Raw genomic sequence first — 22,969 nt, forward strand, 5'->3', positions numbered from 1 at the left:
GTCATTTAGAGATTCAAAGAACCGATTCACTAAAATGATTCAATCTTTAGCTCACTAAAGCAAGTAAAGCGGCCAAACAATTACTTCCGGGTTTTTTTTAATTGGCTGAACAGATGTGGGATGGGATGTCGTGTAGTGACGTAATTTCCGCATTCCGGCTTCTCCTATTGGTCCGAAAAGGGAGTGAATTCTTTTTTTTTTTTTTTTTGTGCAATGGGGGGTGTAAAAACATGGAGATGAGCACCGGTGGAGTGTTGACCAGGTGCCCACGCTGATCCGCCGGACAGGATGAAGGCGCTGATCTACGGCTTCTACGCGGCGGCTCTCGGGCTGCTCCTGACCGGCTTGCGGGAGCTGCTGTTCGGCTTCGAGGAGAACCGGTGCAGCATGACCTACATGTTCGAGTATCCGGAGTACCGGGTGAGTTTCCCTTCATCACTGGCCAGGTCTCGAAGCGCGCGCACTTCCGGGTTGGACGTTGGGTCGAACTGGACCGTGGTGCCGTAACCACGTGGTGACATGTTTCGAGGTTGACTTCAGGACCCGGTTTGAGACGCTGCCATTTCCGGATTTTATCCCAAAAACCTGGTTTTCTGATGGAGTAATAATCCTCCTACCTGTTGCATTTCTGAGATATATATATATATATATATATATATATATATATATATATATATATATATATTTAAATAATTTCAATAATCTCTTCTTTTCTTCTTCTTCTTCTTCTTCTTCTTCTTCTTCTTATTTTTGTTGTTATTATATTATTATGTAAGCCTGACTTGAGATTTGACAATTAGATATTGAATATCTTGGCATTAAATAATAATATGATATATAATATAACAATATAAGGGCTGTCAATTGATTAAAATATTAAATCGCAACTTAATCGCACATTTTTATCTGTTCTGAACGTACCTTAAATGAATACTTTTTAAAAATACTGTAATCAACATTAGCATAGATATCATGTTTCCACACGGACGGTTTTAATTGCCGGATGTGAGCATCATGGCGGATTTTGGTGCTCGATTTGAGACTTGGAGCATCGGTAAAACAAATGTTAAATGATTAAAAGTGATTTTTATGTTGGAGGTTATTTATTCTTTTATATCTGAGTAAAGAAAGGACGTCATGAATAAATGTGTGTTGCATTGAAGGTTTAAATTTCGCCTCTTTTCTGTTTATTTATTTATGTTCTTAATAAAAATGGTGTGCCGCATCTATCGCGCTGTTATAAAATTTGTGCCGTTGAAAGGAATTTGCGTTAACGTGTATGTATCCGTGTATGTTAGGAGAATGTCAAATCACGTTACTCAGATATTATTTAGTAGCATCACTACGGTCGGTGCTTGAATTATATCTAATTAGATATTCCAGCCCCTTTGGAGTCACTTTACTATTAATAATTAATTTTAAATATGATATTTTTGGTTGGCGGTGCATAACGATGTCCTCTCTTAGAGCGTGACTCAAGATTTCCGTTCATCGAGATGTTACGTCGTATAGCCAACCAAAGTCAAACCTTGATTTATTCATTTTAGATTATGTGCCTTAGAGCTCATTCCTTTATGAAAAAAAAGCCAGAAATAATTCTAAAAAGAGAAAGGATCGATACTATAGGCATGATTCAACACATGTCAGGGATAAACACGAGACGGTGAACTATCGAGTTTTTGATTAAATCTATTTTGGTTCAGATGATTAGACTTGTCTACAAAGACTGACCACATGTGCAACTTTATGTTAAAACCAGAACAAATACATTAGGGCCGACTGATAATGTATTAGAGATCCCTTGATGTAAAAATTGCTGGAGAAGTGGTAGTTTAGTGGTTAAGTTCACTGGTCGAGAAGTGCAAAAAAATAACAAATTAGAAAACAATATGAAAAAATCTGAAAACAACATTACCAAAACAATGTAACAGATTCGAAAACATCAAAGCAAAACACGAAAAACATCAAAACACAAAAACAAAATAACAGATCCGAAAACAAATAAACAAATCAGAAAACAAATTGACAAAATCTGGGCCCCCGAGCAAGGCCCTTAACCCCATTGCTTCTCATTTGTAAAAAAAATTTGGTGTCTGCCAAATGGCATAAACAAAAATGTCAAAATCATCCTGGTTATCGCAAAGATTCACCATATTGCCAAAAGTATTGGGTCACCTGCTCATAAGTACGGCATGTGATTTTTAAGCATTGCATTCCACATTTATTCCCAATTTCCACGTATGATTCCCTTCACTCTTCTGGGAGGACGTTCCACTAGATTTTGGAGTGTGCTTATGGATATTTGTGTTCATCAGCCACAAGGGTGTTATGAAAGGCAGGTACTGATGTAGGTGAGGAGACCTGGGGTGCAGTCAGCGTTCACATTCATCCCAAAGGTGTTCAGTAGGGATGAGATCAGAGCTCTATAGCAGCAAGATCTTCCTCTCCAAAGCATGTACACCAGATCTTCAAGGAACTCACTTTGTGCACAGGGGCATCACCATGCTGGAATAGGTTTGAGTTTCAAGTGTATGCAAAATTGTATTATAGCGCCATCTATAGACAATTGAGTGCCTCCAGATTTGTGGTAACAGTTTGGAAAAGAACCACATATAGCAGGAAAGGGCAGGTGACCCAATACTTTTGGAAAAACAGTGTATATAGTAAAGTGTGTGTGTGTGTGGGCGTGTATGCATAGCGTGTCCAGCTCCCACGGCGTGTGGCACGTCAGTACCCCGCCTATGGACTCTACCTGTACGGCGAAGGCGTGTACGCTCAAGAAACACGGAATCTCAAACTCAGCGGTGCTCCTGTACTCTTCTTACCTGGAAACGCTGGCAGCTACAAGCAAGGTGAGGAACCATGAACTTGTACCTGTTGAATTCCTGGAATTTTATTGGTCAGAAGGTGTCGGAAAAAAGGTGTAATCGTTGATGTAGTGACTTGTTTTAATATTAACGTGAGGCAGACATTGCTGGTTTTGTCTTCTATCAGAACTGATCTGGAATCCGATCCATTTCAAGGCATTTGAACCTTCTCAGTCATGGAATGTATAATCCTAGAGCTCTTTGCTGTTCTGTATTCCGAAACCTTCAGCTCGATCTCTGGGCTCGGTGGCGTTGAGAAAAGCCGAGGGGTTGGACGGAGGGATCCACCTCAACGTCTTCACCGTCGATTTTAACGAGGAGCTGGTGGCCCTGTACGGTGGAAGCCTGATCCGGCAAACCCGCTTCCTCCATGAGAGCATCAAGGTCATCCTGCAACTTTACAAGGTCGGTGAAAAAGGGGTTGAGGAGAAACATGGAACAGGATTAGAGTGAAGTAGATAAAGTAACCAGATAATGGAATGAAACATTGGGTAGATGGTTTTCTTGCTGCACCAGAGCCTAAGATCACGACTCCTTTTTTATGAAGTTGTCTGAGGGAGTGCAACCTTGCAAAGGGTCAATGTAGAAAAGCTTAGAAAAGCTGTGAGTTCAAATCCCAATTCCATCAGGTTGCCACTGCTAGGCCACACCCCCTGCACACAAAATGTATTAAATACATAAATATATTCGCATAAATTTGTTTACATAAATATGACTTTTTTTTTTTGCATGCACATGATACTGTTTATATACATTTCCTCAAATTTCTCATAAATTCCTGGTAAGTTTTCATCTAGGATTTTTTAACTTATATTCCCTCGGCTGTACGACCAATCGTGAAACAAACCCTCTTTTCCGACTTGAACAGGACCACCCGGATCCTCCGAGCGGTGTCGTGTTGGTGGGCCACTCTATGGGCGGTGTGATCGCGAGAGCTCTTTTCGCCCTCCCTCGCTTCAACCCTCGCCTGGTCATCCTCATCCTCACCCAGGCCTCGCCTCACCTGGCCCCTGTTCTCTCCTTGGATCCCTTCATACTCGGTAGGGAAGTTCCCAAAGCCTGACTTGAGTTTTGTCATGGAGTTTATATATCGCCGCTCATTCATTTTAGTCTCTGCTTTAGATTTCTATTCGTCCGTGCGACGGCGCTGGATCGCCCGAGCTGAGGATTTACGCAACGTGACGGTCCTGTCTATGGGTGGCGGATATCGGGACTATCAGGTCCGCTCCGGCTTGACCTCCTTGACCTGCCCTGAGGATGACCCGAACAAGATGGCCGTTGTGGTGAGGATGAGTTTGTTGCGTTTTATCCTTTTGTTCTTAATCTGGTCTGAGAGACCAAAAGACAAAGACCACATCACACAAAGCCTATGATTATGATCTGTCCAGGCTTCCTATCATGCCTTTGCATAATAACGAACACGGCATGGTGTTGAGGTTTGCCCTATATTTCCATAGGTGACTGCCGTTCCCAGGACATGGGTGTCTACGGATCACCTGTCCATCGTGTGGTACGTAGTTCACTCACATTAGTGTCCAACTAGCAAGTTTGTCTGAGGAGGTCTAGAGTTTTTCACACACAGTACTTAATTGAGATTAAGAGGCGGTTCTAAATCGGGGGTTCGGGTTTCCTCTTTCTCAGGTGTAAGGAACTGGTGCTGGCTACCGTTCGAGCGTTCTTTGACCTCATCGACCCTGAAACTGGGCAGGTGGGTTCAGAAATGCCTCCTATCGCCATTCTGTTTGCGTTCAGGATTGTACTGATGGTGTGTTGCTCTGCAGTTCACAAACGATACCGAAAAGATGACGTCTATACTGAATCATCACTTCATTCGCCACCCGGGACGACTTCCTAACGAGCAAGTCAACACACCAGTCAGCTTCTCAGGTGTGTGTATGTAATGTGTTTGAGTGATTCGTAGTACAACGTGAGTAAAAAATGTCTGTCTGTCTGTCTTTTTTATTTATCTGTCTGTCTGATCTAATCGATGTATCTAGGCAGCCTGGAGGACTGGAGTGAAGTGAACACACTCCGTCTATTCTACAGCGCCCCCAAGGTAATGCATATCCTCTACTCTATTACTTTGTAGTTACTCTGCCCGATGGGTTCATGTCCCACCTTTTGCCTTTTTATCCCTGACCCCACAGGACACCCGGGTTCAGTACTTCCTGTTTGCGCTTTCCAGCCGGAGGAAAGCCTACACCCATTTCTACTGCCGCAACAGCAAACTGGTGAGCATTGTTTAAATGCTAGTAGAGTAGTAGAGGAGCTTTTCTGCCTGACATTCTTCAAATTGAGGGAATTCAATAAAATGTAATAATTAAAATGGTATTTTTTTCTGTCGATAGGAAATGTCCAGCTGGATCTTCGGCTGCACCCTGATGAACGGCTCTATGTGGTGAGCAATTGAAGGTCCATTTAATACAGTTTTAATTGTACAGCGCTTTTAACCATGGACATTGTCCAAAAGAAGCTTTACAGAGAATGGGGTTATCAAATTGTAATTTATATCTTACTTACAGGGTAAGCCGAAAGCTATAAGTCCAAACCTTGAGCAGAACCAGACTCAAACTGGAACCCGTCCTCATACGGTGGTGCCGAATGTCCGTTCGTTAAAACGTGTGATTGGCGCTTAAATGCAAAACTGTTGATATTAATTCCAGTCCAAATCCATTCTTGAGTTGCTCAGGAACTTCATGGATCTAATGATGTTTATGTAGAACTGCACGGAGTGGTCTCCAATTGAAGAGACCTCCATCAAGAGGTAGGTTACTGGTCACTGGTACCTCAGGAGAGATGGGCAGATGGAAAGGCAGTGTCCCATACACTAAATGGAAGGCTGTTTTATAACTGAGGTGTTGTAAGAAAAAGTTCAGCCCCTTAATATATTCCTCACTATTCAAGGTACCAACAAATAGCCTGCACCTTTTGATTAAAGTAGGCTTGGTGGTAAATACAAACACTGCGGCGCAAGACCCAATATAAATTCGGTTTATTATAGCAGGACGTTTCGAATATTCATCGCTAATTACCACATAAACATTGGTTTACCGTAAACATCGTTTGTAATATAAACACAGCACTGAAGGAACACACTAGAGCTGATCATTTGTTACAATTAATGAACTTTTTTTTTTTTTTTTTTTTTTCTTCGTCAGTGTGCAAGCCGTGGATTTGTCCTTCAGTACAGAACTTCTTCCAGCTTATAAGGTATGTGATTGGGTTTTTTGTTTATCTTTTGTATTATTTGGGTTTGTGGTACTCGTGAACCTGGATGTAAAATAATAGCTTTGCTCCAAGAAGTTCACATGGATCGCTTAAAACGTTTGTTTGGGAAGTGGTAAAAGCTAGAAAAATTATTTTCCAGAACCTAGGAAGAAGAAACAGAAGAATCTTAAACTATGAGGTGGACAGATGTGGTTGGTTGGCATTGGATTTCTGAGAAAACACGCATTAGCTTTCACACTTCCTGGTTTGTTGGTGATTGAACCAGTAGGAGTTAACAAGAGACCAAGGAATTGTTCTTTCGCTGAACAACAAACATAAATCAGTCCAGATAATCCAGTGTGGGCATCATAGCAGGTTCCTACAGATGCCGAAATGTTCTTTTTTGGTTCGTTAACCGGTTTTATCGATGCTGTTATTTCGGTGTAAATTTATATATAGATATTTTACTAGTTTATAGAATGTACATTTCCAGAGCTTTGGCTATAAATTGTACAAATGTAGTTGTAAAATTACTAACTGTGACGACCTTTTACGTAACTTTCGAGGTGAGCTTCACTCTTTGTTCTCTTTCGCTCTAGGTCCTAACTGTGAAACTAAGTGAGCTGTTGACGGTCTCTCATCTGGTCATCGATGCCTCAAACACCAATGCACGACAGGTACGCAACCATCCGCAAAGCTAAGGGTTGTAACGGTACACAAAATTCGTGTGTAGCCACAGTGACACTGTGCTAGCTCTAGTTTCTTTTTTGTACCAATGACATTGTTGTATATGTTTTTTATTGTAACAATAATAATAGTAATAAAAATAAATAAATAAATAAAAAAGTGACTGCACTCACATACATCAAACAAACTTGCGGTCCAACACTTAATATGTTCATGAGGGAACTCAGATTTGAACTTTTTTAACTTCCGCACGTTAAAAGGATTGTCTTCGGAACACGTGCACCAAACCCGAAAGCCCTGTACTCAAATGTTTTGGTGCGAACAAATGCATTAGCTTTCAAATATGTTAATTATAATTATATATGTTGTATTATTTCAGCTATTATTTCTGTAACACTTGTTCTATTGAAACATTTTTTCCAGTTTATATTGGAGTGCAAGTGGCAAAGAGATGAAAGCCTGACCATCGCTCTTCCTGTCCCTCATGTTCTTTCTTTTGGTGAGCTCAATTTCCCATACACACATTCCCATGACTGCGTCACCGTATCAGTCTCTGTTTGCTATATCTGGCTTTTTGACCTACCTCAGACCTAAAAATATCACGACTCGGTTAAATACAGTAATTCTCATATTTACTTTAGAATCTGGCGCCCCCCCTGGTTTATCGCGGAATTACATTTTGCTACATAATTAATTAGTTTGGCTGATTTTCTCGGTTTCTCGCGGATAGAACGATAGACCAAAAAACTTATAGGGAATTGTTTTTATGGAGTTTCGTGTTGAAATAATGACATTTATTAAATCAAATGTAATTAATTTATTATAAAATAATGTTATACAGTATAGAACTGTATACATAAAATCGCATTTTTTGGGGTGGCGTCCGTTTGGATGGAATCCATCCTATCTGCCATTGTTGAGGTGATCAGCCATTCATTCGTGTATGCTAATCAGCGAGAGAAACTTCATGATGAGGAACAAACCTTGAGAGGAACCGGACTCAGAAAGGAAACCCATCTTCATTTGGGTGGCACCAAACCTCCATCTGTTATAGTGCCATCATTATTGAGGTGATCAACCGTTCCCTGATTTATGCTAATGAGCGAGGCGGTGGCAACATTAGCAAGAAAAAACTCCTTGAGGTAGAACGATAGATCCATCATCATCTGGGGTGACACCGAACCTCCACCCATTATAGTTCCATCATTTGTTGGGGTTATTAACTGTGTACTGATGGATGCTTGGATGCAGAAACTGTTTCAGGTCAGCTATGAGCTTTACAGTCCGAAACTCCAGTGGAAATAATACTTTTTTGGAACTATGGAACTACAAAAACCTTTAGTGCCACCCAGATGAATTATGGGTTTGGTTTTAAGTCTGGTTCCTCTCAGAGTTTGTTCCTTATACCATCTCAGGGAATTTTTCCTCGCCACTGGAAACGGTTGATCATCTCAAAAATGATTGAACTATAATGGATTGACATTTGGTGCCACCAAGATGGATTCCCTTCTAAGTCTGGTTCATAATGAGAGGGATAAACTTTTATAATAACCTACTAATCTCTGAAAAGATGCTTTGCGCCAGTTCTGAAAAGTGCTATACATATAAAACTGAATTATATTAAATTAAATAATTACTGTTTAACTCTATAGGAATAATGTGGGGTTTTTATTTCCAGGATTGACAGTAAGTGAGGTCACTATCAACTCATCCAGGCTACTACACACACTTCAACTGCAGCACTTTCACCAGGTAAAGCTCACCATGCTGCACGTATTTTACTTTACTTTTAAACACGTAATCCCTACTGGCTTTCTGTTGGACCATGACTCATTCTGTAAACATGGAAAACTGGAAAAATATTTGCGTTTCCATACCATTCAAAGATTTTTTTTTTTTTTTTTTAAAGAAAGGTTAGGTCCACACAAAATTTTTTTTAATTGTGTAAGAGTATTTCATCTGCTCTATGTTCACCAACCAACAGGTTTATCAGGCCTTTATAATCAGCGTGAGCAGCCAATGCAAGACCCCGAAAGGTAAACTGATTTACCGGAACGTTCCATTTGACATCCCAAACATAATACTGTAAACATCTGTTTACTAATTGTTTTTTCCCCCCGATAGAAAGACTGCCAAGTGTCTTCAGATTGAAGGTGCCATGGTTTCGAGAAGATTCCTTCGTCACGGCAGGGTATTAGAGCAAACCTAGTGATCTATTGTTTTGGTATCGATGTTCCAATAATTATGGATGTCCGTTGATTTCCAGCATTCCTTCGGTCACAGAGATCAGTGGCATGCTGCATACAAGCCGCCAAGACAATACCTCAAGTGCCCTCTTAGAGCTCCACACTGCCCCCAACTGCCAGTACAAGGTCATGTCCTGAAAATTGTTTTTTTTTTGCCTATTCAGATTAGCCTAATTTTTCACATAGGTTTGGGCAGCTTTGTCGCTTAATAAATTGAAGAATCATTTAAAACCAGCTTTTTGCATTTACTCTGGTTGTGTAATCTTTGATCTGAATCATTTCAGTGGGACAAATATGCAAACATAAATCAATAATAATAATCAGGAAAAGAGCACATACTTTCACAGCACTGCAAATGCCCCCTGGTGTTTTTTTTCCCCACCCATTAGTTTAGTGATCAACTCACACAATGTTTGATTTCACAGATCTCAGTGCGCAGCTCCTTCCCTAAAGTGCTTGGACAGGTACCAATCTTTTCTTCCAAGCTCCAGTTCACATTCTCAGTTTCAGAAAATGTTAATGATTCCATGATTAACCAAAACGAATTATATTGATATTCGAGATGATCTCTTTTTCCCTCAGATCCTGCGTTTCTGCGGACCCGCAATGCCGGTGTACGTTGCTGTGGCGCTGTTGCTCGCTTTGAAGGGTCAGCTGCATTCTGTACTGCGAACGGGACGACCCGCGAACGTGAGAGACGCTGTAGCGAAAAGTGTGCAGCTACATAAACTAGAGCCTCCTGTCTTGCTGCTGCACCTGTTCCTCAGGCAAGTTTCTTCACTGCTCACATGCACATTATCTTACAAAAGTGAGTACATTTTAGCAACCATTTTATTTTATGTTGTCGAGGGACAATACTATAGATTTACTATGAGATTTACTGTCCTTTGAAAATAACTCAACAACCAGCCAATATTGTCTAAATAACAACACAAGTGAGTACACCCTAAGTGGTCATCTCAAAACTGTCAATATTTTGCGTGAGCACAACTGTTATCTCGCACTGCTTTAATCCTCCTGGGCATGGAATTCACCAGAACTGTTCCTGGGATCCTTTTCCACTCCTCCATAATGACATCACAGAGCTTCTGGATGTTATACACATGGCACTTGTCCACCTTCCGCTTGAGGAGGCCCCACAGTTGCTCAATAGGGTTGAGGTCTGGAGACATACTTGGCCACTCCATCACCTTCAGCAAGGCAGTTGTCATCTTGGTGGTGTGTTTGGGGTCGTTGTGTTAAAAACCTTTTGAGGGCATCATGTTCTGCTTCAGAATGTCACAGTGCATGTTGGAATTCATGTTTTACTCACGAATCCAGCAGCACTCATGCAGCCCCAGACCATGATGCTACCACCACCATGCTTGACTGTAGGCAAAACACAGTTTTCTTGGTTTCCCTCACCAGGGTGTCGCCACACATGCTGGACACCATCTAAGCCAAACAAGTTTATCTTAGCCTCATCAGACCACAGGATATGGTTCCAGTAATTCATGCTCTTGTACAGGTTGTTTTCAGCAAACTGTGTGCAGGCTTTCTTGCGAGCCAGCTTGAGAAGAGGCTCCTTCTGGGATGATGGGGTGCTCGTATGATCTGAGCACTGACAAGTGGACCTTCTGCTTCTACAGCCTTTAAAGCAATGCTGCAGCACTTGTGTCTTTTGTTTTTTTTTTTTTTTTTTTTTAAAGCAGCTCCTGCACCTGACGCACAGCATGAAGACTCAACTTGTTTGATGGACCCTTGCGATGCCTGTTCCAAATGAAACCCGTTTTGGAAAACCTCTGTATGACCCTGATCACTGTACTGAAACTCAGTTTCAGGGTGTTACTGATTAAAACACCAAATTTTAACTGCTCTTATAAAAGATATGGACCCGTCAAGCAGATAAAAACATGAACATAATAAATAGGACATGTCATGTGGCTTTGAATGGTAACACCACATACAGCCGTTATCACTTAAAGTGTACTCACTGTTGTTATTTAGACAATAATGGCTGTATGTTGTTATTTTTAAAAGACAGTTAATCTATATTTCTCTCTCTCTCTCTCTCTCTCTCTCTCTCTCTCTCTCTCTCTCTCTCTCTCTCTCTCTCTATATATATATATATATATATATATATATATATATATATATATATATATATATATATATATATATATATATATATATATATATATATAAACATTTTTAAACTATGTTTTCACTAACACATTAAACATTTTTTTTAAAAACACATTATTGTATTAAAGTGACAATGTCTAGATTAATTCACTAAGGTACCATAGGGGCTGCGGGATGCGTTCAAAATTCACGGATTTTCGGAACCTGCAGGGTTTTAAAACGTAACCCCGCGAGTTCCGAGGAACCACTGTATACCCCATGTCCCTCCTCTGCACATGTCCAAACCATCTCAAACGCTCCTCTCTCACTTTTTCCCCAAAATGTCCTACATATGCTGTCCCTCTAATAAACTAATTTCTAATCCTGTCCATCGTCGTCACTCCCAATGAAAATCTCAACATCTTCAGTTCTGCTACCTCCAGCTCCACCTCCTGTCTTTTACTCAATGCCACTGTCTCTGAACCATACAACATCTTAGGTCTCACCACAGTCCTATAAACGTTCCCTTTCACTCTTGCAGATACCGTACTATCACAAATCACACCTGCTATCACTCTTCTCCACTCACTCCACCCTGCCTGCACTATTTTCTTTACTTCTCAAACACACACTCTATTACTCTGCACTGTTGACCCCAGGTACCTAAACACCTTCACTACCTCTTCTCCCTGCAACCGCACCCCTCCACTGCCCTCCCTCTCATTCACACACATGTACTCTGTCTAACTCCTACTGACTTTCATTCCCCTCCTCTCTAGCATGTACCTCCACCTCTCCAGGCTCTTCTCAACCTGCTCCCTACTTTCACCACAAATCACAATATCATCCGCAAACATCATGGTCCACGGAGACTCCTGTCTGACCTTGTCTTTCAACCTGTCCATCACCATTGCAAACAGGAAAGGGCTCAGAGCTGATCCTTGATGCAGTCCAACCTCCACCTTGAACCATTCTGTCGTTCCTACTGCACACTTCACTGCTGTCACACTGTCCTCATACATGTCCTGCACCACCCTCATATACTTTTCTGTCACAACAGACTTCCTCATACCATACCACAATAGTTCCAGCAATCAACTATCACTGCCGTTTGATTGGCAATACCTTTAAATTGGTTGACCTCTACTATAAAGTTGGGACTCTGTATAAAATGTTGGTAAAACCCCATATTTTATTTACGGTAGAACAAAGAAAATATATCAAATGGCAATGGCAATAAAAGGCTGGAAAAGTGTGTGTTACTAAAACGAACCAGCTTGAGGAACATTTTACAACTAAGTGGGTTCATTGGTAGCAGGGCAGTAATAAGACTGGGAATGAACACATACACACACATATATTAAATTTTTTTCTGTATATCTCATCGATGTTAGGAAGCCAGGGTCAACCATGATACAGCACCCTTGAAGCACACTGGGTTACGGGCCTTGCTCAAGTCCCCAAAAGTGGCAGCTTGGCGATAATAGTTCTTGAACCGCCAACCTTCCTATCAGCAACCCAGAGCCTTAATATTTGAATGCATATGTGTTCAACCAATAAATAAATGTTACAATAGTATTCAATCAACAAATTTTATCTGTCTGTCTCTCTCAGACAGGGCTGGTTCCAGGAAAGCTGGTCTGCCCTAGGGCTCCCTGCAGTAGACTACTTGCCTCTAACCCCGTTCGGAGACCTTTCACATGATGTAGTGGGGCCTGGGCATGACTGGCCCCGCCTTGTTTCACCTCTGCTGTGCATTCTGGGTGCTGCCGTGGCATTTTGGGGAAGTGCTGTCCTTAGCAAGTCTTTACGTGTCCTGTCTTTCCTCTTGGCTCCACTGCACAGGTAAATACCCAACAATTCCGAAGCCCATTGTTTGTGTTCTGTCCGAGAAACTGAATCGTCGTATTTCTGCTGCAGACCTTCAGTCTCTCGCCACTGTGGTACACTTCGACTTCCCGCTCAGATCCTCCTCATCCTCGGTCTGACCACGCTGGGCGGAGTCACCTGCGGAGCCCTGTCAGTCACCGCCGTTTTTTTGCTCCACCTCTACCGGGTAAGTGGAGCTGCAGAACGTTTCCAAGTGGTGCTGCATTGGTTTGTTTTATGTTTCCAAATGTTTTTAAATCTCTTTTCATCGTCTTATCTTATAGGTCCTCCGATTACAGATGACCGAAAGGTCTTTGCGCCACATGCTGAACCTAGTAAGTGCTGGAAATCATGATTTTTAATCACAATCGTGATTTTGGAGTGTGGTTGTGTAGATTTTGTGCTTATTCTGTTCCAATACTTTTGCACATGCGATCTTGTGTAATGTTATGGAGTTGTTTGCTCTCGTATGGATACAGTGCTCTTATGCTTTGTTATACAGCTCTGCTATAGCTGGTTTATGGTTTTTTTTTTTTTTTAGATCTCCAAACTTATTTGTGTGGCTAAAATAGGCTTCGAGGGAGGCTGATGTGTATTTTTAGTTCCTTTTTTTTAAATTATTGATCACCCCTCCATTCTATTCTCTTCGAGTGTCCCTTATTTTGTTTCGTGAATTTCTCTAAGCATAATTATTATTATTTATTATTAACCACCTTCTGACCAGGCACCCCAAAGCATGCAGCAGAACTCTGAAAACGGTTGCAGGGCAAATGAAAGCCAGAGGAGGCATAACGATTGTAATGGCACCTTACTGCTCTCAGAGTCCGCACTGCAAGAGGTCCGAGACGACCTGCAGCTTCACCTGACCGTGTCTGCGTTGCTGACGCTACCGGTGATGCTCGGCGCACCCTCGCTCATCTACTGGAGTCGGAACTTCAGGTGGTTTTCTCGTACACCGATCCCACAGCCAAAAAACCTGCAAATTCTTAATTTTCCGTAAATGACAGTCTTATTGTCTATACTTTCCAGGTTTTCAGCTCATCTCGATCCAGACCCATTCTGGCCCCACACTTTGCCTCTGCTCATCTCCTCTGTGTTAGTTGTGAATTGCAATACGCTCACTCTTTACCACAGGTAAGTAAGGATTTCCTGACCACAGTCTCAATTTCAGAATTGTATAAAATTTTCGAAAAATATGGAAAATTATATCCAGTTGCGAGAAAAGCAGTGGTGCCTTTAGTGGTGTCCTGTCAAGCCACCTCTTAATACCATCGTTATGATGCCACAGCTGTAGAAACCATCAATATTATAGAGAACGCAGTATAACAGCTGCAGATGAATGTCATCAATAAAGCAAGAAACCCATTGACAACAAGTCTCCTTTCACTGGAGCCACAGCTGCACCGTATTAAACTCATAAAATTACCTTGTGCCTTTTTGCACATTTTTTCCATGCACTATGTTCTGTTTTTTGTGCAAATTCTACCAGAAACCAAACGCCATACGTAAAACCCGTTTATGAAAAAGCGTAACAACTGTTTTGAACTGGCTGACTGTTCCTGTGTCAATTTATAAGACAACTGAAAATTTCAGGACCCCATTACATCGTTTCTGGAACCTTTTTTGGGGTCCTTGTAACGCATGTGTTAAAAGTGTGTTATTTATTGTGTGTATTTATTGTTTTTCACATCTCCTGCAGTAAGCTGATCCGGCAGGCCACCGTATGCGTCCTGCTCCCTCTCAGTGTTGCCATGTTGACCTTTTCCACCCTTCATCTCTATCGGGTCACTTACTTCCTGTCCGCTGCTCTGACGCTGCTGGCGGCTTCCTGCTACCTTTGACCTCCGTCTCAGCTCTTCGTGCCAGACCGAAACAGCCTTGTCCTCACAACGGAGGTGTTCCAGTGGATTGTAAAATCGTGTCGTCGGTCATGTGACATCACGCTGCCGAACAGGGTATCCGAGTCCCGTAAGAGAGTCATGCTGTGTGTGTACCTTGTCGACCAGCACTGGGCTCGGCCTGCTTCTTCTGCCTTTGTGTTCTTTCGCTTTTTTGTTTGCGTGCCCAGCCTTAAATCAATTTTTCGGGTCAAGTATGTGCATTATTTGTGAATATTTGCGCTCTAAGAGTGTCGTACCACTCGGTGGCGCTGCGTTCTTAAGAACTGGACCCTCTAAAATGCGGATTTTGTTCACGACAAGCACAACAACCGTCAAATCCTGCAGTGTCATGGTCTTTTTTTAACATGGATGTTTTTGTGTAAACATTTCTCCAATTTCACCTCAGATTATGAGCCTTATGAGCCTTATGAACCAAGATGTGATGTCCAAAGGTTTACTCTGGAGTTCCGGCCCAATTAACAAGAAATGAAATGAGTTTTCAAAGGCTCATAGGAGAAGGAAATAGGAGGCAGGCGACAAGATTCAACCTATTTTATGTTTACTGTTCAAGCACATACACACGCTAATCTGTTTTCGGGTCAATTTTAGCCTACGCTGCTGTGTCCTGTCTTGCAAAATAACGTAAACCGCTGTGTGCATCCAGTTTTTTCTTCCTGCAGCCTTAAATGTGTGGTTAAGACCCTCTTAATGTAACCTTGGGAACATCTTATACTGAGAACAAATGCATGTTGAGGAAATCTGTTTTGGGGTGAATCGAGAAAACTATTGACATCTTTTATAGCCTACATAATCGTCCTTTTCCTATTTCCAATGCAGTGCAAGGTTTTTTTTTGTTTTTTTTTTCTTAATTTCATTTTTAAAAATTGACCTAAAATTGCACACACGTGTATGGTATTTATTTGCTAATAAAAGGTCCTTTATATTGTAGAAGGGCAGGACCTTTTTTTTTTTTTTGATCATGAATGTCTTTGTACGAGGTGGTATCAAAAATTTCAAGGCTAGTTTTGTAACACACCAACAGGTGGCAGCGCAAGGCTGCACGCGTAGTCACAGGGAGCACCGACCTTCATAAGTCAGTGTGCCAACAACAGTGTTTGGATCTGTGCAGCTGGCACCATTCTGACCATTTGCGTTAAAACGTCTGCGATTTCATCGTGGACAGCAAGTTAGAACAAAGTGCAAACGTGAAATTGTGCGTATGACATGATTCTGCAAGTTTACATCAATGCTGCGTTGAGTCATTTAAGGTGTTTTGAGTCTCACTCTCACTTCAAGAGCCAAACGTCAAAAAGAGATCAGGAAGACCTACAAGGAGCTCAACCCCCGAAAACCTTTAGAAAACTTGTGCATGATGATCGTCTGAGAACAATCCACCATATCGCTGCTATTATCGTTGTGTCATACGGAACAGTCCAGGCGATCCTCACCTCACGTGTGGTATGAATATGCACCGTCTAGCTGCCGAATTCGTCCACAGGCTGCTGACTTAGGTGCAGAAGAAACACTGCGTCGAAGTCTACCAAAAACTGTCAGCATGCTGTGGATGACCCAAGGATCAAGCAACAGTCTTCACCGTGGAATCATCTTCACGCAGCGCGCAGCTCGACGAAGTGGATGCTCATCGTCTTTTTTGACATTCGTAACATTGTGCATTGAGAATTCTTCCCCAGGGACCAGACTGTCAATAGCGAGTTCTACTTTCAGGTTTTATGGCGTCCGAGGGAGGATAGTCGTCGAAAGTAACTGGATCTGTGGCAGGCTAGTTTAAAAAACTTTTTGATACCACCTCGTATGTGCACGCGTTAAAGTCGAAAGCCATTTGACATGTACAAAGCGATGCGACTGTAGTCAACCTTTTCCCATAGTGCTCTCGGCAACACTCGTTTTCCCCGGGTTACACTCTAGACAGCGTGGGCTGGCGCTCTGTGCAGGATCTCCACTGTCTCCCTGGGCTTAGAATTAGCACACGCCTAAATTGTCCCGCTTGTCCGATCACGCCGAGATCCAGTGCCTTTCTGCATGTCCTGTTCATAAACAGAACGACGATTGTTAATCTGAACAGCGCTTACGATTTCAATCCAACACTCCATTCTCATAGAAATGGGAATTTCTCAGTTAGGACCAAGCTCTCAAAAAAAAACACACTCCTCTGAGGAACGAGGGATGTGCTGGTGTGTTTTCCTTCACTGTGACTGTACCTATTTTCTCTTTTGTGTTTAGGGTCTAAATGCTAATCAGTGTTGCCGTGTGGTTTCTTCTTTCGTGTGGTGTAAATCTTAATGCAAGCAGGTTCTTTTTTCTAGGGAGGGTTTTCTATCAATCTGGAGATTTGTAAAAAAAAAAATTTCTAATGGTGTACACTGTGACATGCCGTGATTGCGAACTATTTCTACGTCATTGGGCCAGACTATGGCCAAAAGTGACCGTTTGTTCAGTGGTGGAGAAGAAAATGATCAAAATTTTTCCTTATTTCATTCGTAAAACTGATCTTAAAAAAAATGAAAATTGGACAATTAATTTTAATTTACGTTAGATGATTTTATTTGATCTTAAACCGAGGTATTGCGATTTGTAACAAAAATGTTGCCACACGCATTCAATCAGATACATTGTCATTGCACCAATGGCAGAATAGTCGAGAGACAATATTGTCTCCAGCCACATGAGGGCGCTCCTCCTCACGTCAGGATGACCTTATTCCAAAGAAAGGTAGTAACATTTTCTTTGTGGTTTGGAAATGGTTCGGATTCGAGAGGTCCGGCGATGAACAAACTTATAACAAATTTGATTAATTTATTCCAGCATTTGTGTAAAAGACACAGCTGAAAATATTTAATGTTTAATTAAAATTGCACAATATTTGCTTTCGTATTTCTTTTAAATCGTTTAATTTTTTACATTTATTTACATGTTGACTATTTATGTGCATGGCCACTAAAACGTTCCATAACCTGATTTTCAAATTATTAATAAAATGACTGTACTTCAGTCACGTTGTTGTAGTAATGTTTAAAGTTGAATACATAAAGAAATTAAATCTTAATTGTGAATAAGTAAAAAAATCTTGGAGATTTTTATTTTTAGCTATATCGCCCAAACCTACCCAGACGTGTCTCGGCTGATCAGCTCCGTAAAATTCGAACTGTTACTCTAAAAATCTGCACTAATAGTTAAGACTTTGAACTTTGGTTCTGAAGGTCGTGAGTTCAAATCCCAGCCACACCCATCTGCCCCCTGCTGGGCCCCTGAGCAAAGCCTTAACCCCCACTGCTCAGCTTAGATGCGAGTTGCTCTGGATAAGTGCATTTGCCAAACACCGTAAATGTAATATAAATAAGTGTTGACCCTCAAATGACATTGGATTTTTCAATTTACACTAAATTTTTGACTAGATTTCGACCTAACAATCGACGCACACCATTTTTTTCACAGAGCAAACCTTGCCTTTTTTTTACACCGGTGTAGCTTTAACTCTTCACCTTACAAACAACCAGCAATAGAAAGAGTTTAAGGTTAAGACTTTAAGTCTTGAAATAAAACGGCACGCGAAAGTGGAAGTTATTAGTGCCTATAGAGAGTTGTACAACGGTGTTTTAGTGGCACTTAAAATAAACAGTAAGATTACGAGAATAAAATCGTAGCACTACGAGAATAAAGGTAAAGTGCACGACATTAGGCGCGTCGTCGCACGGACTTTTAATGAACAGTGGCTGCTGATGTTTGAATTTATTCTGTTTGCATAGCGAACTATTCTGGGTCATCAATTTTAAGCTGCATTTAAGAAATAGCGCCCTCTATGGTAAAAAAATTGTTGCGCCAGATTTAACCGGTGCTGCTACGACATTATTCTCTTATTGCTACGACTTTATTTTCGCAATTGTGACTTCATTCTCATATTGCAACGATTGTATCCTAGTTTTATTTATTTTATTTATTTTTACGAGGCGCTAAAACACGTCATAGGTATTCAGTTATAGTGTCTAATTTGGTTTATTTTTCATGTTGGTTTATTTTTTTTTATTAGTTTTTTTGCCACGCTTTTTTTTATAAGCTTGATATTGGAAACGAGGTTTCGAATGAGGTCGCCTCATACTCCTTGTTTAAAGCTTTATGTTTACAGGATGTGAATGAACAATTTTGACGCGTGTTCGATGGAATTTTTTTCGGTCTAACAGACCAGTGTTACGCAATATTCTAAAGGACCGAAAGCTAACTATGATGGGATTATTATGTTGGTCCGCTTGAAACGAAAAACTCTACGCTTGAACTTGTGGTTATTTTTGTGTCTTACTGCAATGACCAAACCTTTAATTTAATGTTATTAGCCAAGAACATGTAATAAACCATTGTTAATTGGTGTGATGGTGTAAATGCTGCTGGTGACAATATTTATGGTTTTCTTGTCAAGGAAATCTGGATGTTTAGGGATGGGCAGTTTTAGGGGTGTCAACAAATAAGTGTGTATACTGTCAGAAGTCAATGTTTGGGGGGAAAAAAAGGTTCCAGATCTACAAATAAAAATGAATTAAAAGCGCAAGCCGATTGTTGCCAAGGTCAAGTGACGAAGCGAACGTTCTTCATTCTCAGGATCTTATTCTAAGTTGTGTTCTAAAGCTGTTTGGTGGCTTTCAACTGTGTGGGTTTTTTTAAATATATATATGTTACACTAATGTTTATATGAAATGTGTGTGGATGGTTTCTCAAATAAAACGCTGAGTAATGTGTTTTATGAGGAGTTTGTTCGATTCTTCAACCCGATTAAAGATTCTGGAAAAATGATATCCGGGTGTCCATCTTTTTTTTCCCCCACTTAGTGCTGCTAATGCTAGTAATAGTGGTGTTCTTTGCTGTTCAGCTAAGTTTAGAAAAAGCATAATCTCTATAAAGGCAGTTTATAAGAATTTCTGTTTTGACATGAAAATGTGGCAACTAATAATATAAAACATTTTTAAAAATCGCCATTAATTATGCAGCTAAAATTGGTCAAGTGGACACGGTCCTTATGAGAACCTGGATGGGGATACGTTTGAAGTTCTTGAGATTTTTCAGACTGCCTGTCACTTCTTAAAGTATTAATGGACTGTCTTCTTGATGAGGCTCATCCGTGACCTAAAAAACATTTCTTGAGACTACAATGTGAATCTGATGAGAGAATATCATGAGTTGTCTCCAAGCTGTCGTTGAAGCCAAATGGACAATCTTGAATATTAAACATGTCCAGTATTAATTGTTAAGGTTAAAAATAATTAAAAGAAAGAAAGAAAGAAAGAACACTGAAAAAGTCGAAAGTGTGTCCAAAACCATGCCAAAAGTGAAGCATGGTGGTGGTAGTATCATGCTGTGGGGATGTTTTTCTGCTGCAGGGACTTGGTAATTGGTCAGGGTTGAGGGAAAGCTGAATGGACCAAAGTAAAGGTTTACCCTTTACAAAAGGACATCAGGACTGGAGTTGTTGTATAGGGGCTGTTTACATTTTGCCAAAAAAAAAAAAAAAAAGGTTGCCAAATCTTTCTGTACAGTTGTCAGAATTTCTGTACAGAAGGTCCTTCGGTTTAAACAGAATACTCCGGGTCAAGAGTGTGCTGAAGGCCAACTTTATCATGTTGTGATTGTTAAGGTGCTTATTCTGTGATGTGATCCCAAATATGGCAGTAAATGGGGATTGGGATATGGCAACCTTTTAGTATTTCAGAAACTTTTGTATGTTGAAAATCGATTATTTTTTAAATGATGCCACCTTGGGCAGGTCCAGAACATGTGCAAAAGGATCACAATAGATTTTTTGCATCTGTCACAGTTTTAGATGATCTTAACGACCTATGGAGTTTGTTCAAGCATTTTCTAACAGATGAAGGAAATACATAGGAAATTTCCTCTGGAATTTTTTATGTAATCAGATAAAAAGTTCCTTCCTTCCATCAATTCTTTCTTCTTTCTACACTTACAATTCCCCCTTTCCCTTTTCCCACACCCTTCATTTCCTCCTTAAATTACTTCCCATTACTGTTGTCCTCTATCCATTCTTCCTTTATTGATTCCTTCCTTTGTTTTCTCTCTCTCATGTTTTTCCGCCTCATTTCTTTCCTCCCCCCTTCTCTTCTTTCTTCCTGTACATTTCTCTCACTATTTTCTTTGGTCCTTTGCATCTGTGGATTTGGTCAATTCCTTTTTCTTCCATTCCTTCATTATTTACTTAGTTTTTCTTTCTTTCTTTCTTTCTTTCTTTCTTTCTTTCTTTCTTTCTTTCTTTCTCTCCATTTATCTTTATTCTTTGACCTTTCGTCATCTCTTGCTTTCTTTTGCCCTTCACTTTCCTCCTTGTATTACCTTTATTTGATTTTTTTGGCCTCATTTCTTTCTTGTACATTCCTCTCACCATTTCCTTCCATGCATTTGTTATTTGCTCATTTTCCTTTTTCCTGTCATCCATTCTGTATTTTACCTCCATCAAAATAAATGATGGACACTTTCTATCTTTCTTTCTTTCTTTCTTTCTTTCTTTCTTTCTTTCTTTCTTTCTTTCTTTCTTTCTTTCTTTCTTTCTTTCTCCTTCTCTTCTTTTCTTCCTGTTTAGCATTTCCTTCAGTCCTTTTCTTCCTTGCATCTGTCGAATGCTCAATCCATTCACTTCCTTTTCTTCCCTCAGGATGATGAACACACACACACACACACACACACGGATCAGTTATTTTGCCCCTGCAGGAGCACTCTGTTCTGGTCGTCATCAGCAACTCTGACTGCTGAAAGGTGTGTGTGTGTGTGTGTGTGTGTGTGTGTGCACGCTGTGAGCTGCCTGCCACTGCAGGGGAAGGGGTGGGGGTGGTATCGCTGTCCCGCATTAACATTCCGTCGTGAGAGTCGGCGTGTGCGCGAGACGGAGTAACCCGCCCACTGTCCGACGCACGACGGAAATCTCGGTTCGGCTCGGCTCGGCTCGGCTCGATGGATCCACCAGCCGTGTCGTGATACCAGGGCCAGGCAGGGTGGTCGTGCCTCTCCTCTCCTCTCCTCTCCTCTCCTCTCCACTGCTCACCGATACTGAGACCTGAAGTGTTGCGCTGAATTTTTTGCGTGTGTTTTTTTGCGCACTTTTTTCCTCCTCCGCTCCTGGAGATCAGATGCGCACGAGGTAAGCCACGTTCTCCACGCACCTAACCCATCGCTGTGACTAAGCAGATCCTCTGCAGACCTGCTGTGGCTTTGCAGCACGGGTGGGGGGGTGGATTTACTGCTTGTAAGCCAGGACAGATGTTGACTTCGAGATGTTCCTCAGTGATGCAGCAGTAAACATTGCACGAGAAAAGGGGAATTCCCCACGCACAGTATGCAGAGGCAGTGTGGAGAAATCTAGAGAAATACCTAAAGGCATTGAGATGTTATAACCGCCCTTGCATGCCATTACGTGTTTTTTTTGTGTGTTTATGAAGACGCGTTATAAGAAAACGAGCGTCCGACACGCGCTCCGCTTCACAATACTTATGACGTCATATATTCACAGAGGCAGACTAATGAAATGCTGAGCAAAACCTCGCTGTGGTTCAGTTCACCTTTTAGTTTTACCTTCATAGTGATGCTGATGCTGGTGTTTTACTTTCATATGGACTTTATGCGTCATGATGATGATGAAGATGAAGATCACATTCATTAGATTTATGGGTATTAGGATTTATGACATAGGCTTGAATATATATGAATATATATTTCAAATATATATGTGTGTGTGTGTGTGTGTGTGTGTGTGTGTGTGTGTATATATATCATAGGCCATTTGAATTTATGAATTGCTTGTTAACTGCAAAAATTATATTTATATATTTATATATTTATATAAACACGCTTTGACATTAATATGTATATATGTATATTTTATTCTACAATGTGCTGACAGCAATTCTCCCAAATTTCAAATTAACCTATTTAGAGCATTTAGTATATAAAATATATAATTTTTTAATAATAAATTTTAATGTTATAGGCATTCCACATATATAAATATTTCATTTCCAAACCGGTTTCATAAATCCAATGACTCAATAATGAAGTAAAATTATGTTAGGCTTCTGTGAAAACAGTCCAAATATTAACGAAC

The 22,969-nt window shown here is 40.8% G+C and overlaps 1 protein-coding gene across 1 annotated transcript; it reads left to right on the plus strand.

Moving 5' to 3' along the window:
* Positions 1–108: 108 nt before the first annotated feature.
* On the plus strand, positions 109–19,659 carry pgap1 (post-GPI attachment to proteins inositol deacylase 1). Its single transcript, XM_046845229.1, has 26 exons — positions 109–420; positions 2,699–2,852; positions 3,097–3,272; positions 3,736–3,907; positions 3,990–4,150; positions 4,325–4,377; positions 4,509–4,575; positions 4,649–4,754; positions 4,865–4,923; positions 5,015–5,098; positions 5,216–5,265; positions 6,026–6,077; positions 6,674–6,751; positions 7,185–7,260; positions 8,440–8,513; positions 8,746–8,797; positions 8,886–8,952; positions 9,028–9,133; positions 9,433–9,471; positions 9,590–9,774; positions 12,725–12,955; positions 13,031–13,166; positions 13,264–13,314; positions 13,704–13,918; positions 14,009–14,113; positions 14,679–19,659. The coding sequence occupies exons 1-26, from the start codon at positions 289–291 to the stop codon at positions 14,818–14,820; spliced, it is 2,823 nt and encodes a 940-aa protein (XP_046701185.1). The 5' UTR covers positions 109–288; the 3' UTR covers positions 14,821–19,659.
* The last annotated feature ends 3,310 nt before the right edge of the window (positions 19,660–22,969 follow it).

Source organism: Silurus meridionalis, chromosome 3 (assembly GCF_014805685.1).
Source record: "Silurus meridionalis isolate SWU-2019-XX chromosome 3, ASM1480568v1, whole genome shotgun sequence".
NCBI classification, from domain to species: Eukaryota; Metazoa; Chordata; class Actinopteri; order Siluriformes; family Siluridae; genus Silurus; species Silurus meridionalis.